Raw genomic sequence first — 14,377 nt, forward strand, 5'->3', positions numbered from 1 at the left:
CATTTTATGTATTTTTTTTTTAATTTATGTCTCTAAAATAACAAAATAATGTACATATTATTACTAAACAAGATATATTCAGCTTAAAAGTGATCTGGTGACGTTCTTTAGGTATCAAACGAAAATAAAATAAACGCACAATAGGGTGACCCTAAAATTCTGTTCAAAAGTAAATAACTTTAGCTAACGATAATTTTGTTATTTTTGAGTTAAAAAAAAAAAGAAAAAATACGTGATCATTAAATTTTGTTTATGTACAAAATATAAAAATATCCGCACTAAAAAAATTTTCTTCCTGTATATAGGTGATAAACTTAGTGTAAATAAAAACATTTTGGACATTTTCGTTGTAAATATACGTTATACCTAGTGCAAATGAAACACATTTTGAACATTTTCGTCTTAAATATAGGTTATAATAGGTAATAATATACCAAGTGTAAATAATAATATTTTTGGACATTTCAAGTTTTAAACACTGAAAAGTTTTTATATGCTTAGTGAAAAGTAATATTTTGATAAAAATGGAAATATCGGCAAGGCTGTGTGTAAAATATGCAAAGGAACCTATAGCTATAAATATACCATAGCTAATCTGATAAACAACCTAAAACGTAAGCATGTGAGTTTATACCTTTCCCTACCCTCTCAAGTGCGTAAATCTAAGGCAGAATCGACTTTGCAACGAATGCCTGAACCTCAAGCGAGTCACAGTGGTATCGTAAAACCAATTGAGGTGCCGTTGCCGTCAGTTGTTACATCATTAAATTTGAAACGAAAAAACGACACACCATGGACAGTTACGTGCCTAAAAAAATTTCAAAAGAACAAAAGCAATTGACTGACCGCGATGTTTTGGAGTTATGTATAGACTCTTTTCACCCCTTAGGATAGTTGAGGAACGCTCGCTCAAAAAATTGATGCGTTGCATTTTTTTCATGAAAGTACGCCAGCTACAGAAAAATTGAACGAACAAAAAATTTCAAAAGGTAAAACGCCAAAACGTCTAATACATACTATAGAAACCAGGTGGAATTCCATATTTTTTATGTTAGAAAGAGTTACCGAATTAAAAGACGAAATTAAAATCACGATGGTTCTTTTGCATAATTCTAATTTTCCAATCATAAGTGAGAAAGAGTGGACACTGTTTTATAAACTGTGCAAAATTTTAAAACCATTCGAAGAAATTGCGGCCTGTATGAGTGGCGAAAGATACGTTGCTGCTAGTGAGGTGATTTATCTTGACGAGTCGCTACAAAACGGTTTTGAAAAACCGTTTTTTCTTGTTAAAGAATACATTACGTTTCGTTTTACCAAATTCGTGAAACGACCCAGTACTACCAAAAAGCAATGCAAGAAATTATTTCATTGAGCGAAATGGAAGCCCAGCTGCTCCAGACGAAGCTGAGAGAAGAACCCACGCAGGGATGGTCAGACCACTTCACTTCTGGCGGCAGAGGCTGCGGATCGCAGCCCTGTCCTGTATGGAGCCCAAGAAGTCACTAAGTGTCTACCTGCGAGACCAGGACGGAGACCTTCCTGAAAAGGACGTCCTGGCGGCCATATACGACCAAAATCCACGCCCCTCAACAGACGCCTCAAGTTTGGCCGTACAGACGCCGCCACCCACAAAACGGCGTCGAGGTCCTGCCCAGCGCGCGGATTCGCCGAGGAAAGGGCCGTAGCAACTAAGGCTAAGCTCAGGATTGGACAATTAAACCCGAATGGCTCAATCAGGAAATTGTAGCATGTCCAGCAGTGGACGTCTATCGGCTGATAAGGTAAGGTACAAATCGCTTAGTCACCGATGTTATCGATTTAATTGTTGTACAAATTGGTTGAGTTTAACGATATTTTTAACCAATTATAATTTATTACAAAGCGCAGTAGTTTAGTGACCATCAACTGCAATGGCGATTAAAATATGTTGTTTTGTAAGTTTTTAAGGACGTTTAAATTGTCTATGAGTTTTAGCCATAAATTAAGGCGAACTCATGAGGCCGATTTTCCGGCTGATAGCACTGAATAGTCGTATTCGTCTATACTACGATAAAATAATTAAACCCTAATATTAATCAAGAGATTCAAAGCCGTATAACATTTGAAATCACACAACATTTTAAAGATATACCATTTTCAGTTGTTAACAACGCTACACTTGGCCTCAGGCAGCAACGATGGCTTATCGTCGTTTCAACTAGTAAGTACTCAACTGTATAATTATGTCCCTTGCTAATCAACAAATCATGTGTTCTTTCAACATAATAAATAATGATTATAGAAAACCCATCGCCCGCTGAAGGGACTGAGCCTTCTTATAAGATTTAATTTAACGAGTCGCAAAGCGAAAGCGGTGATAGGAGAAGCTTCATTCGTCATTTAGCCGTCTTGTAATTCAATGTACTCTATGCGTCGTTCATTGTCAAAAAATTTAAAAGAAAAATACCTATTGCAAAATGTAAAAAGAAAGTATTAAAACTTATAATTCAACGCTGCCACAAGATCCTTAAAAAAAGTTGGCGACCGTGACAGGACGGAAACCACAACGGCACAGATTAATAGTTCACAATTTCACAGACCAATAATACATGTAATGGCAGTTAGAATTTTGAGTGACACAAATACCATGTTACGTTAATTCTTTTATTTCTTTTATCATGGCCGTAGAAAAAGTATTGTATGCCACTGCACGTATTTAGCGATTGTAGCACTCGTGCTGTCTATTGTACAATTCGGCTTCGCAAAAATCACTCGTGCTACAATAGCCTTCATTACATGAAAGTAAATTACTATTTTTTCCTTTGCAGCTTGCGCGGCTTTCATTCCCTACTGTGGAAACTGTGAGTAACAACTTCAACATAATTATAACGTATTATTCGCTATTTTATATCCATAATAACAAGATTTAAAATAATAGTAGATTGTTATACAAGGGGCTAAAAAGACCCATTATATACGAGGTATTTTTAGGGCCTGAGACGCCTAAATAGAAACCGAGTATATAATGGGTTTAGCCCCACGTGTTACACTCTGCTTTTCACTACGATTGCGAGAAAATAAAATAGTTTAGTTCAATATTCAATGATTTATTTAATTGAAAATTAAATGTACAAAGTCTACAATTTTGGATATTAAGTATGGGAGATGCTTTTACTCGGTAACATAATTTCCGACTACTGAATAACGAGTATATGAGGTAAACGTGGGAGATAATAGTTTTTAAAAACTCCTTTCGTAAGTGAATCCATTTGTTGTTGTTTTCTTCACTTATTAAATTTTTCGTAGGTAAATATTTAAGTAAATGCGTCTGGACTTTGATGGTAACAGATTGAAAATTTCATCCATATCAAATTAGGATCATCATTCTCAGTAGATGAAGACACTAATAACAATTAATGTTGAAATATATGAAAGTTACAGTCACAAAGGACAATGGTCTATTTCCAAACAAATTTTTGCTGACATTTTTTTTAAGCGTCTATAAATGAAAAAAATATAAAATGATAGATAATTATTTTTTTAACAATTTATTCTTATGGTTTAATATTATGTGAAGTCTGGAATTCGAGATATTTATGTTTGAAGTTTTAGAGGTTATGTTTTGTCAACAACGAATAGAGACCTACTTTTTAAATTGAAGTCTTAATTATTCCATGATTATGAAGCCGGGTATATGGGTTCGATCGAATAACATTAAAAGTAGGTTTAATCCCCATTTTTCTCTTAGACATGGATAATATACGTACTTTATAAAAATGAACCTTCCTAATTAAATCTAAAAACCAACGTGGAATTTAATACAATAGTGTTTTAAGTCAGTAGTTTAGCGGGAGAATCGGTGTCCATAAACATAAGCGGTCGTTAAAAAATAATGTAGGTACAGAAAATCAGTTGATAAGTATCGGAAAAATGCAACAAGATTTACAAGACGCTGAAGTACGCAAAACAACGAAATTACGACGCGATGTGACAACTGACTGACAGTTCACAGTTGAATAGTTAGTACATGAGTTGTCATAGGAACACGTAAAAGTATCGATACTTTATAGTATCGATTAATGATTATCGATCTCATTCCGATACTGTTATTTTTGTAATCAATAAGTAATCTTCAGGAAATTACTTTCTATTTTTACTTACGTTTTACCTTTATTTAAAATCATGACGAACATACTTAAACGATAAATACGTTTGTAAACACTTGTTCCTTTCCTTTGATTATTAAAATATATCATATGGCTTACTGTTGGTAATAATTGTTATTAACATGTTTGACTATTATATTTTGTTTATTTTATTACTTTAATGTAAATTGCCGCCAATTAAGAGTGAACTTTAGCAATATTTTGTCATGATTAGAAATAAGTAATTTAAATTAAATAGGTGTACCTATTGCATTTAAATTAATTACTATTACTTGTTTGAAAATCAAAATATTTTATATATATTTCAAAATAATTATATTAATTCGTCATGAATATTAGTTTATATGTTTGTTCTACTGAAATTAAACTGATGTCATTGAATACGTGTAGTTCAATGACGATATTTTATTCGATTCGATACTGGCTTTTCGGTATCGTGCGCGTCCCTAGTTGTCCGATATATGCAATATTCGTATAAATAGTATGGTTGCCATACTCAATTATTTAAATGTAATTGATGTGAATATATTTTAGTTTTTGGACTTGATTAGAACTTTTGCTCTGTTTCAAAAAATTAAATAAATTATTTTCTACAAACTGTAATAGTTTACATTAGTAGACGCTTATGAATTCTATCAACAAACACCAGACCATTGTCCTTTACAATTATTTTCTGAAATAAATCAAGTATGTATTATTTGTTTTTTAAATTCTCGCTTTTTAATTTTATTTTTTTCACGTGAGAAAAAGGCAAAGGTATTACAAGAACGCTGCATTTATTTCCAATTTGAAGTTTTTTATTTTTTTTTCAAAACAATCAGAGCCTTACCTATAATGATTCAATTTTCGAATAAAACCTCCTCCGTTTTATAGTAGGCTAGTACTCGTAACAGACAAGAATAAAAAAAACAAAATTACTTTAGCCAATAGAGGCTAATATGCTTGTTTAGCCCCGCTGTGGAGTGGTAATATGACAGTGTTTTTGAGCGAGAGTACTGAAAAAGCATTTTTCTTTCTTTCTAATGACGATATTTTTATAGAAACCATACAACATGCCGAGCACGAAGGAGATAGATCCCAAACGTAGCTATGCCGACGAGAAATTCGAGAAATTGATGGAGTACACGAATTATATGAGCGCGCGAATAAAGGAGCCACACAATCCGGCAAGTTTACACTTATAATTTCCGATATTCAGTAGTAAGTTCTATGTTCTACAAACCCACGACTGATGCACGTCACTTCCCCGCACACACGATTTCACACCCGCGCAGTCTTTCCGCCTGTGCCTCTAAATTATTCAATATGAAAAGTAAAAATAAGATCTAAAAGTGGACCTTAACACAGCGACCGACCGACGAATCATAATTCATTTAATTGCCTTTGTTTCAATCTATCAATTTGTTTCATTCAGAAATTGAAATATAATTTGACTTCTGACTTAAACATTTTTTTTTGTGTTTTTGCATACAGACTGAGCGTAACCAGATCTTGGAGTCGTCTCAAAAGAAGCTGTTCGCATTCATAGACACCCACATAAAGGACTTGAAGCGGCTGCTCTTCGAAACAGACATGGCACTAATGTCGATGGTACTGCTAAAACTGAACAAGAAAATGGATACTTCGGAGGCGAAGATAAAATCGACGCAGGCGAAAATACCATTCGGACTGTACACAAGCCCTGGTCAGCTTTCATTTCATTGTATTTTAGAAGTGATAACTTCTTATGGGAGGGTAAACTGTTTCGTAACGTAACGTAACGCCACTCTGGCTTCCTTTTCCCTCACGCATACGGCAGGTTTAAGTTATCACTTCTGTACAGCATCCTGAGAAGCTTAAGTTTTTCTATATGTGTTTTATTGTTACGGCTGCCAGCGCAAGGATGCAATGCCTGTTGGTAAGCGATGATGCAACCTATGGAGGAATTGCCTGGAAGGTGCCTCTTAACTTGAACTTGCAGATGTGATGTAGATTTGAAAATATCCATGTTCTGAACTTGCGAATGTGTTCACAAACAATTCGCAAACTCAAGACAAGCGTGATCGCTCAATTTGCTCAAACTTCTCTCGATTCCAGGCGGGCCGGGAGTGGTTTAGCGATGCCCCCCCTGGCGCCCGCATATCATGGAAGTGTCATTAACTAAGTTGCCAAACTAAAACATACGTCGATAATGAATTAGCCTGCTGAATTTACCTATACCTAATCAAATCAAAATCAAATCAAAAATCATTTATTTCAAGTAGGCTCAGTTTACAAGCACTTTTGACACGTCAGTTGACTATTTGTAAAGATTCTACCACCGGTTCGGAAGGCAGGTTCTGCTGAGAAGATACCGGCAAGAAACTCAACAGTTGCTCTTTTGAAAAAGTCATACAGTATTATAATTTACAATTAACCTATACCAAAAACATTGTAATCGTCAAACAATCCAAGCGCAGTTTGATTTTTTTTTAATGTAGTAATAGGCAATCAAATGTCATTTGATTACATCAAATGAAATCAACATCTATCTATAATTTCGGCAGAGTTCAAATGCCTTGGCACATCGTACTACATCGCATCACCACATAACCAAGAAGACGTACAAATGATCCTGTCCAGCGAGAGGAAGCCACATTGCTACACGTTTAGAGGTAAAAAAATATCTATTTCAAAAAAACACAAGTGTTGTAATGTAAACCTGAGACGTTGAGCTTCATGTGTCTCGAGGAAAGTTACTCGCACTCCCGCGAATGCGACAAATTAATCATAGTAAAGAACATTCTAATACGCACGTACTGATCATTTCCGATAAGACTGTCACGCGAGTTAATTCAACAAACTCGACCTGACATCAACCGCAAACGAAGTCTACCTTGATTGAGCCTGCGGCGGCGACGTCAACGTCTCGTAATACCGCAGCCAGAAGCGCACGATCCTGGCTGCAGTTCGCAAGTGCAACATCCACGGTGCCGGTGTCCTTGTGACCCGCCTAACAAATGGATCCACCCCACCAAAAAACAACGCCGAGCCTTCGATCTTCGTGAAGCAGAAAACGAGACACCGTTCAACATCCAGCGCATCTAAAGATCGCATAGGACGCGCCGAGGAAGAGAGGAAAACACTGCACGGTGGAAGCGAGTCAAGTACCCTTTGCAACCCTTTCTTGATTCCCCGCAAAACATTTTTTACGCGTCTGAGTATACGTAAGACCTTACTTTAATCGAGGCGTGGTTGTTTCCAGGGGCTTTCGCGTTTAGTGGATTTTACCACCGACACTCTGAGACCACTTACGTGGGACCCCACGCCGAGCAGTTCCAGGCCAAGGACCCTAGCCAAGGCCTGTATTGCCACTCAGACGATAGCTGGAGCGACGCACAGTGCATTTACAAGTAATTCAACAAGCTATTTCTAAGCTTAGCCGTGATAGCCTATAGGATATGACCTCTGCCTCCGATTCCGGAGGGTGTGGGTTCGAATTCGGTCGGGGCATGCACCTCCAACTTTTCAGTTGTGTGCATTTTAAGAAATTAAATATCACGTGTCTCAAACGGTGCAGGAAAACATCGTGAAGAAACCTGCATACCAGAGAATTTCTTAATTCTCTACGTGTGTGAAGTCTGCCAATCCGCATTGGGCAAGCGTGGTGGACTATTGGCCTAACCCCTCTCATTCTGAGAGGAGACTCGAGCTCAGCAGTGAGCCGTAAATGGGTTGATATATGGATTTCTCAGCTCAGGCCACTCACTTTTTTCCAAATTGTATTCCTTCCAAATTAGATGTAATGTTAACTTCATCTTTAGATAGTGTAGCATCATACGGCCAGTTGTCTGCGGAGGCTTTCTGGTATCACGACCTAATTTACTTGTATAATATACGCACGCCAAAATTTAAGCATACCATTGTTATGAGATGTAGTTTTAAACGCTTTAATAACGTACACTATGTCTGACAACAACGTCGGCCCAGGGAACCTAGGAAATGACATGTTTAAACAGAAGTTTTCAACCTAACATAAATATACATAAAGTGAGTTCTTTAAAAGACAGGAGAGAACACAAAGATCAAATCTTCTTATACAAATCAATAAATGGCATAACTGATTCTCCATACCTTACTAGTAACATTCAATGGTGTGTTCCTAAACTTGACAAGCGGAAAAGCCGTAAATTTTTAGTATGCCGTCTGCCTTCCTCTAGAACCAATTACGGTACAAAACCGATTTTTATATAGGGCTTGTGAAAATTATAATTTAAAATACGATTCAATTGACCATTTATTTCTCAAGTGTGATAATTTTGCGTCTGCACTAAGAAAATGAGAAAATGTACGTAGGTATGATTTAAATTTTTGTATATCGGTACTTTGTGGATAGTGGCCGGTGTAGTGTCCGTGTATATATTACACCGGTAGTGGGGTAGTGTTCGTGTATATATACACCGGTAGTGGGCGAGAGCGGCTAGTCTATGGCTGGCATCGAGAGGAGGCGGACGTGTGCAGCTGGCCATTATAGTGTAGTGGTGAGACGGTGACTTACTGCTATTACGGTAAGGACAAGGGACCTTACAGCCGGTATAGAACTACTATTTTGGCTTCTGTCTATAGATTGCCACCGTTTTATTTTATTTTTTTTGTTCTATTATTGTATTTGTTTTGTACTCTTGTTTACTATTAATAAGTCTTGTTGCCAACTCCCTAATTGTGTATGTACGATCTTTCTATGGAAACTTAATTGGATTAAGTGTTTCTTAAATGTGTAAATTATTGTTTTTATGTTAATGCTGTTTGTTTCCTAAATAAATAAATAAATAAAACAATATGATGCATAAATAACTTAGTCAAAGTATGTTTCTTGAAGAAAATAGTAGATTGTTATACAAGGGGCTAAAAAGATAACATAATTTCCGACTACTGTGAAGATGAATAATGGGAATGTGAGATAAACGTGGGAGATAATAGTTTACAAAACTCCTTTCGTAAGTGAATCTATTCGTTGTTGTTTTCTCCACTTATTAAATTTTTCGTAGGTATTCGTAGGTAAGTATTTAAGTAAATTCGTCACGACTTTGATGGCAACAGATAGAAAATTTCATCCATCTCCAAATTAAGATCACTATTCTCACTAGACAACAATAACAATTATTGTTGAAAAATATGTAAGTTACGGTCACAAATTTACAATGAATTTCTGAAAAAAATCAAGTGTGTATTATTCACGCCAATTGTTTTTAAATTCTCGCTTTTTAATTTTATTTTTTTCACATGAGAAAAAGGCAAAGGTATTACACCGTAAAAGATGTCCCATGTATTCAAATGTCGCTCTATTCGCAACTCAATAAAAATTAAATAAAAAAATAAACGCATTCCGCAGACAAGAACACTGCATTTCATTCCAATTTAAAGTTTTTTATTTAGTTTTCAAAACAATCGGGGCCTTATCTATAATGATTCTATTTTCGAATAAAACCTCCTCCTTTTATAGTAGGCTAGTACTTGGCTAGTACTCGTAACAGACAAGAATTAAAAAAACAAAATTACTTTAGCCCCTAGAGGCTAATATACTTGTTTAGCCCCGCTGTGGAGTGGTAATTTGACAGTGTTTTTGAGCAAGAGTAGTGAAAATACATTTTTTATCACTCTTCTAGGGCTAAATGTTAGCCGGTGTACCAACGCGGCGAAGTAACATTTGAAGCTATATTATTTTTTTCTGTTACCAACAAGCTAAACAAACAAGAAAACGAAGAAAAACAAACCAATTATTAGTCTTCACAAAATATCGTAATAGGCTAAATTTCGTAATATTGGTTTTTTGCTAGGTATTGAATTACACTATACTATACTATGCACAAAAATTAAGGGAGCAGAAAAAAAATCCAAATTTTTGGGGGATTTTCAACAGGCTGTAACTTATACAAAAATGGTCGTACAGCAAAAAAATAAAAAGCAAATTGTAGCTCTAAGTGTTTAGTTTTTGGATCTGAGTTTGAAAATTTTTTTTTGAAAATATTTTTCGAGTAATAAGAAAACCACCGAAAAAAAAATTTTCGAAATTTTTTTGGGTTTTTTTTTTAATCTACGGACGTGGAAAAAATTTTTTCGACTCAACCTCCATATGGACCGGATAGCTTGTTTATTCAGATTTAATTTCGTTTTTTTTAAATCTCGATACGAGCATTTCTCGCTGAGATATCGATGTTTGAATGGAAAAAGATCATTTTGTCTTTGATTACCAATATCTCAGCAACCAATGATCGCATAGAAATTTTGAGGTTGGTTTTAAAAACTTGAATAAATTCTCTACATTCTCTTCTTTCTGGTGATAAACATCCATATGAGACTTTCGGTTGAAGATGTGTGTGATGACTGACCTTATTTTTCCATTTTTTTTTTATTTTTCTACAGACAAAATAAACACATAAGAAGTAAAACGAATATGTTTGACCGACGGAGTTTCGTATGATGTCGTATAACTTATCCTTGGCAAAATAAACCCAAGCGAAGAGTTCTCTAAATCGGTGTCGTCCAAAAAAAAAATGTAATTAGAAAACCGAATACGTGTACCAAAAAGTGTCATATTCCATATGACACTTTTGGTTGAAGTTATTTGTGACGACTTCTTTTATTTTTCTATTTTTTTTTTCCTACAGACAAAATAAACATAAAAGAAAAAAAACGAATATGTTTGACCGACGAAGTTTCGTATGATGTCGTATAACTTTTCCTTGACAGAATAAACCCGAGAGAAGAGTTCCCGGAGTCGGTGGAGTACGAACCCAAAGTGTCGTACTGGTGCGGTCCGTACCGGTACTTCATCCCAGCTACCACAGACGTGAGATGTATCTTCTCCATATTCTCCATGAACTTCATACTACGGTTTGGATACGACGGCGTTACTTACAAGAGCTCAGACTTGTCATTTGTGAGTGTCATAATTTTTAAGTTTAAAAAAAAATTGTTTGCAATGACGACCAAGATTTTTCATGTACATTTTTTAACTCTTAAAAAAAATGTTTACAATGTCGACCAAGATTTTTCATGTACATATTCCGTCTTTTTTAAAAAAAGTGGTTTATTGTTTTTTTTTACAATACCTAGCGTTTATCGTTATTAAGATATCGAACGGAAAAGTAAAAAAAATGTGTAATGAAATTCGTTTTTTTGCTGTTTTTCTCCTTTCTCGTATTCTCGTGTTGTTTATTTATCTTATATGTCCAAAAAAGACCACCTTCAGACCTACAATTTCGTTTTTCTTATTCTTAATTTTCGATAAAATTTGCGACCTTGGGCTCGCCGCCAAAGATGACCGCAGCGTCGCCTGACGCCACTATGTGCGTACCCCTATAGAACGACCGTGGGAGATCTAGGGTTAGGTTTTAAAAAAACCCTTTTTATCGTATTCATGCCGGAAAAATCGATCCTTAGATATCAAATGCAAGAAATATGTCTCATATGTGAAACAACAATTTGGAGCAAAACTAATAGCTGTTTTTCTTCATTTTTGCACTCATTTCATTTTATTACTCAGATTAATAATTTACTTTAAATTTCTATTATTTTAGTTTTGGTAAATAAATCAATGAAATGTAATTTTAACTAGCGCGGGAGAGCGAATCCTTTTCGCTTTACACGGCGGTAATAAACAGGACAAAGCAATTAGTATTTTGCGATACCATCGCACCACAAAGTCAATGACGCCAAATAGGTCGAACTCTCGCCTCAACAAATAGCTTAGTCCCTCAAAACGTTTTTCGGACATATTTTCCAGTATAAACGTTAGTCGGATTTTTCAAAAATCCCAAGGGAATGGCAGTGGTCGTCATAGATGAAAAACGCACTACCTGTCCTTAGGACTCATTACGAACTTGTATTGCAGAAGAAATTTCCAATTTTGCACAATAGTGAAGTGCTTACCCAACATAAAAACCTTACTAATACCATAAAACTACGGGCTCCACTTGGACTTATAAATCTTAATTCTTCTTTCTTTCTTTTTTAATTTCGAGTAGGCTAAGTTTTGCAAGCAACATCAAGCATTTTTGAAACGTCAACTTCGACTTTTTGTAAATATTCAACCACCGATTCGACAGTTTCAAAAAACTCAACAGTTGCTCTTTTGAAAAAGAAATCATACAATTCAAATTTCTTGGAAAGTGCAAGGCTGCTTGTGAATGCAGAAATTCAGATATTAGTTGATCTGCTAATTGCCTGCATTGTAGTCGGCAAAAATGCAACGTCGCCAGAAACGACATTCCATTCAATTCGACGACGACACACGACAACGAAGACAATGATGACGATGTTTTGACCATCCTCAAATCATTTTCTACGGTTAAAAAGATTTCACGGCTCGAAGAACATATTGAGAAGGAACTTCTTCCAGCCAGAACCAACACAATTTCACCATCTAAAGTTTTTACTTTTTCGATCAATAAACTCAATAACGATGGACGATATATAAAAATGTAGAGCAACTTAATTGTAGAGCGTACAAGAAAAAAGTATTTAGTCAAAACTTTCGTATCGCAACGCAGAACCAACAGAGTTTATTGTTAAAAAGAACTGAATACAACCCTTATTTAAGATGGCGGAATATGCACATAGAAAATCTTGGTATTTTTTTTTTAATTTGAAACAAGCCTTTTTAGCCACTCCCACCTCCCACGTCATTTTCAAAATATATTTTGTACTTAAACGAAATTTCATAAATACGTATTTTTTTATCGTTTTATAAGTTATCGTTTACCGAAGATAATGTTTACTTTGCAAACCGATTTTTAGGGTCACTAAAACTATATTCTATTAACGATACAGAACCACCAAAAGAAATTTGCGCACTACAATTAATATCACCCTGTATAGTGTAAAGCTAAGCCGCATGTGATGCGATCGCTCCGCAGATGTACCAGAACGGGCAGGTATTCTACACGGACGAGCCGTGGGCCGGCATGTCGTGCTGGAACTGGGCCTGCAAGTGGCGCCACAACCAGAACCAGCGCTCCAACGAGTTCTTCGTCAACTAGTGACCATTATTAACATTTAATAAAAAAAAATTAAAAAAAAGGCATTTTTTTTAATTTATTCTTAACTAGCGGACGCCCGCGACTTCGTCCGCGTGAAAGTCGTTGTAAACTTTCAACTACCTCTATCCTACCCTACCCTACCCTATCCCAACCCTACCCCTACCCTACCACTACCCTACCCCTGCCCTACCCCTACCCTACCCTTACCTTACACTACCCCTACCCTATCCTACCCCTACCCTACTCATTAAGGCTACTTCTTTATTTATTCCCCTCCCCCCCGCGAGTCGCGTCGAGCATGAATTAGTATTCACGCGCGATGGCTTAGCGTATTTCTTGTATAACTTTGGTGTTTCTTTACCGATTTTTATGATTCTTTTTTTATTGAATAGGTAATAATGTTAACTTTTTTAGTTAGAGATGAGTGATGAGTGTTATAAACATAAGAGTTGACAAATATAATTAGAAAGCTCCGAACTGCTAAGCTATCGGGAGTTACACGTGTTATTGTGAGTCAACCATAAAAGATAGACATATATATGCTGTTGTGTTTTTATAGATAATTTTAAGGAGAACATTTCTGTCATACATGATTTCTATGTAGCTTTAACCATTAAGGCTGTACACGCGATGGAAGTTTAAAAAATTGAGTAACTTCTCCCGTTTTCTCAACATTTCTCTTCACTGCTCTGCTCCTATTAATCGTAGCATAATGAAAAGTACACTATAACCTGCCTAGGACTATGTAGAATAATTGTACCAAGTTTCGTTAAAATCCGTCAAGTAGTTTTTGTTTCTATAAAGAACATACAGACAGACAGACAGACAGACAGACAGACAGACAGACAGACAGACAGACAGACAGACAAAAACTTTACTAATTGCATTTTTGGCATCAGTATCGATCACTAAACACCCCCTGATAGTTATTTTGGAAATATATTTCATGTACAGAATTGACCTCTCTACAGATTTATTATAAGTATAGATAAAAAACTTTTAAAATAAAGTTATCTTTTCTACCCTTTCTGTAAAAATTGTTTTATACATAAAAAAAAACATCTCAAAATAATCTGTCAACGATACTCAACCACCAAAAGAAATTTGCGCACTACAAATAATATCATCCTGTATAGTGTAAAGCTAAGTCGTATGTGATGCGATCGCTCCGCAGATGTACCAGAGCGGGTAGGTGTTCTACACGAACGAGCTGTGGGTCGTCAGAACTAG

At 35.7% G+C, this 14,377-nt stretch overlaps 1 protein-coding gene across 1 annotated transcript; it reads left to right on the plus strand.

Moving 5' to 3' along the window:
• Positions 1-309: 309 nt before the first annotated feature.
• LOC112049363 (uncharacterized) lies at positions 310-13,272 on the plus strand. Its single transcript, XM_052889452.1, has 9 exons — positions 310-1,937; positions 2,144-2,203; positions 2,811-2,843; positions 5,189-5,314; positions 5,622-5,832; positions 6,674-6,781; positions 7,372-7,519; positions 10,857-11,046; positions 13,025-13,272. Exons 1-9 carry the CDS (start codon positions 1,914-1,916, stop codon positions 13,145-13,147), a joined length of 1,023 nt encoding a protein of 340 aa, XP_052745412.1. The 5' UTR covers positions 310-1,913; the 3' UTR covers positions 13,148-13,272.
• The last annotated feature ends 1,105 nt before the right edge of the window (positions 13,273-14,377 follow it).

The sequence above is a fragment of the Bicyclus anynana genome, chromosome 26, assembly GCF_947172395.1.
Source record: "Bicyclus anynana chromosome 26, ilBicAnyn1.1, whole genome shotgun sequence".
NCBI lineage: Eukaryota > Metazoa > Arthropoda > Insecta > Lepidoptera > Nymphalidae > Bicyclus > Bicyclus anynana.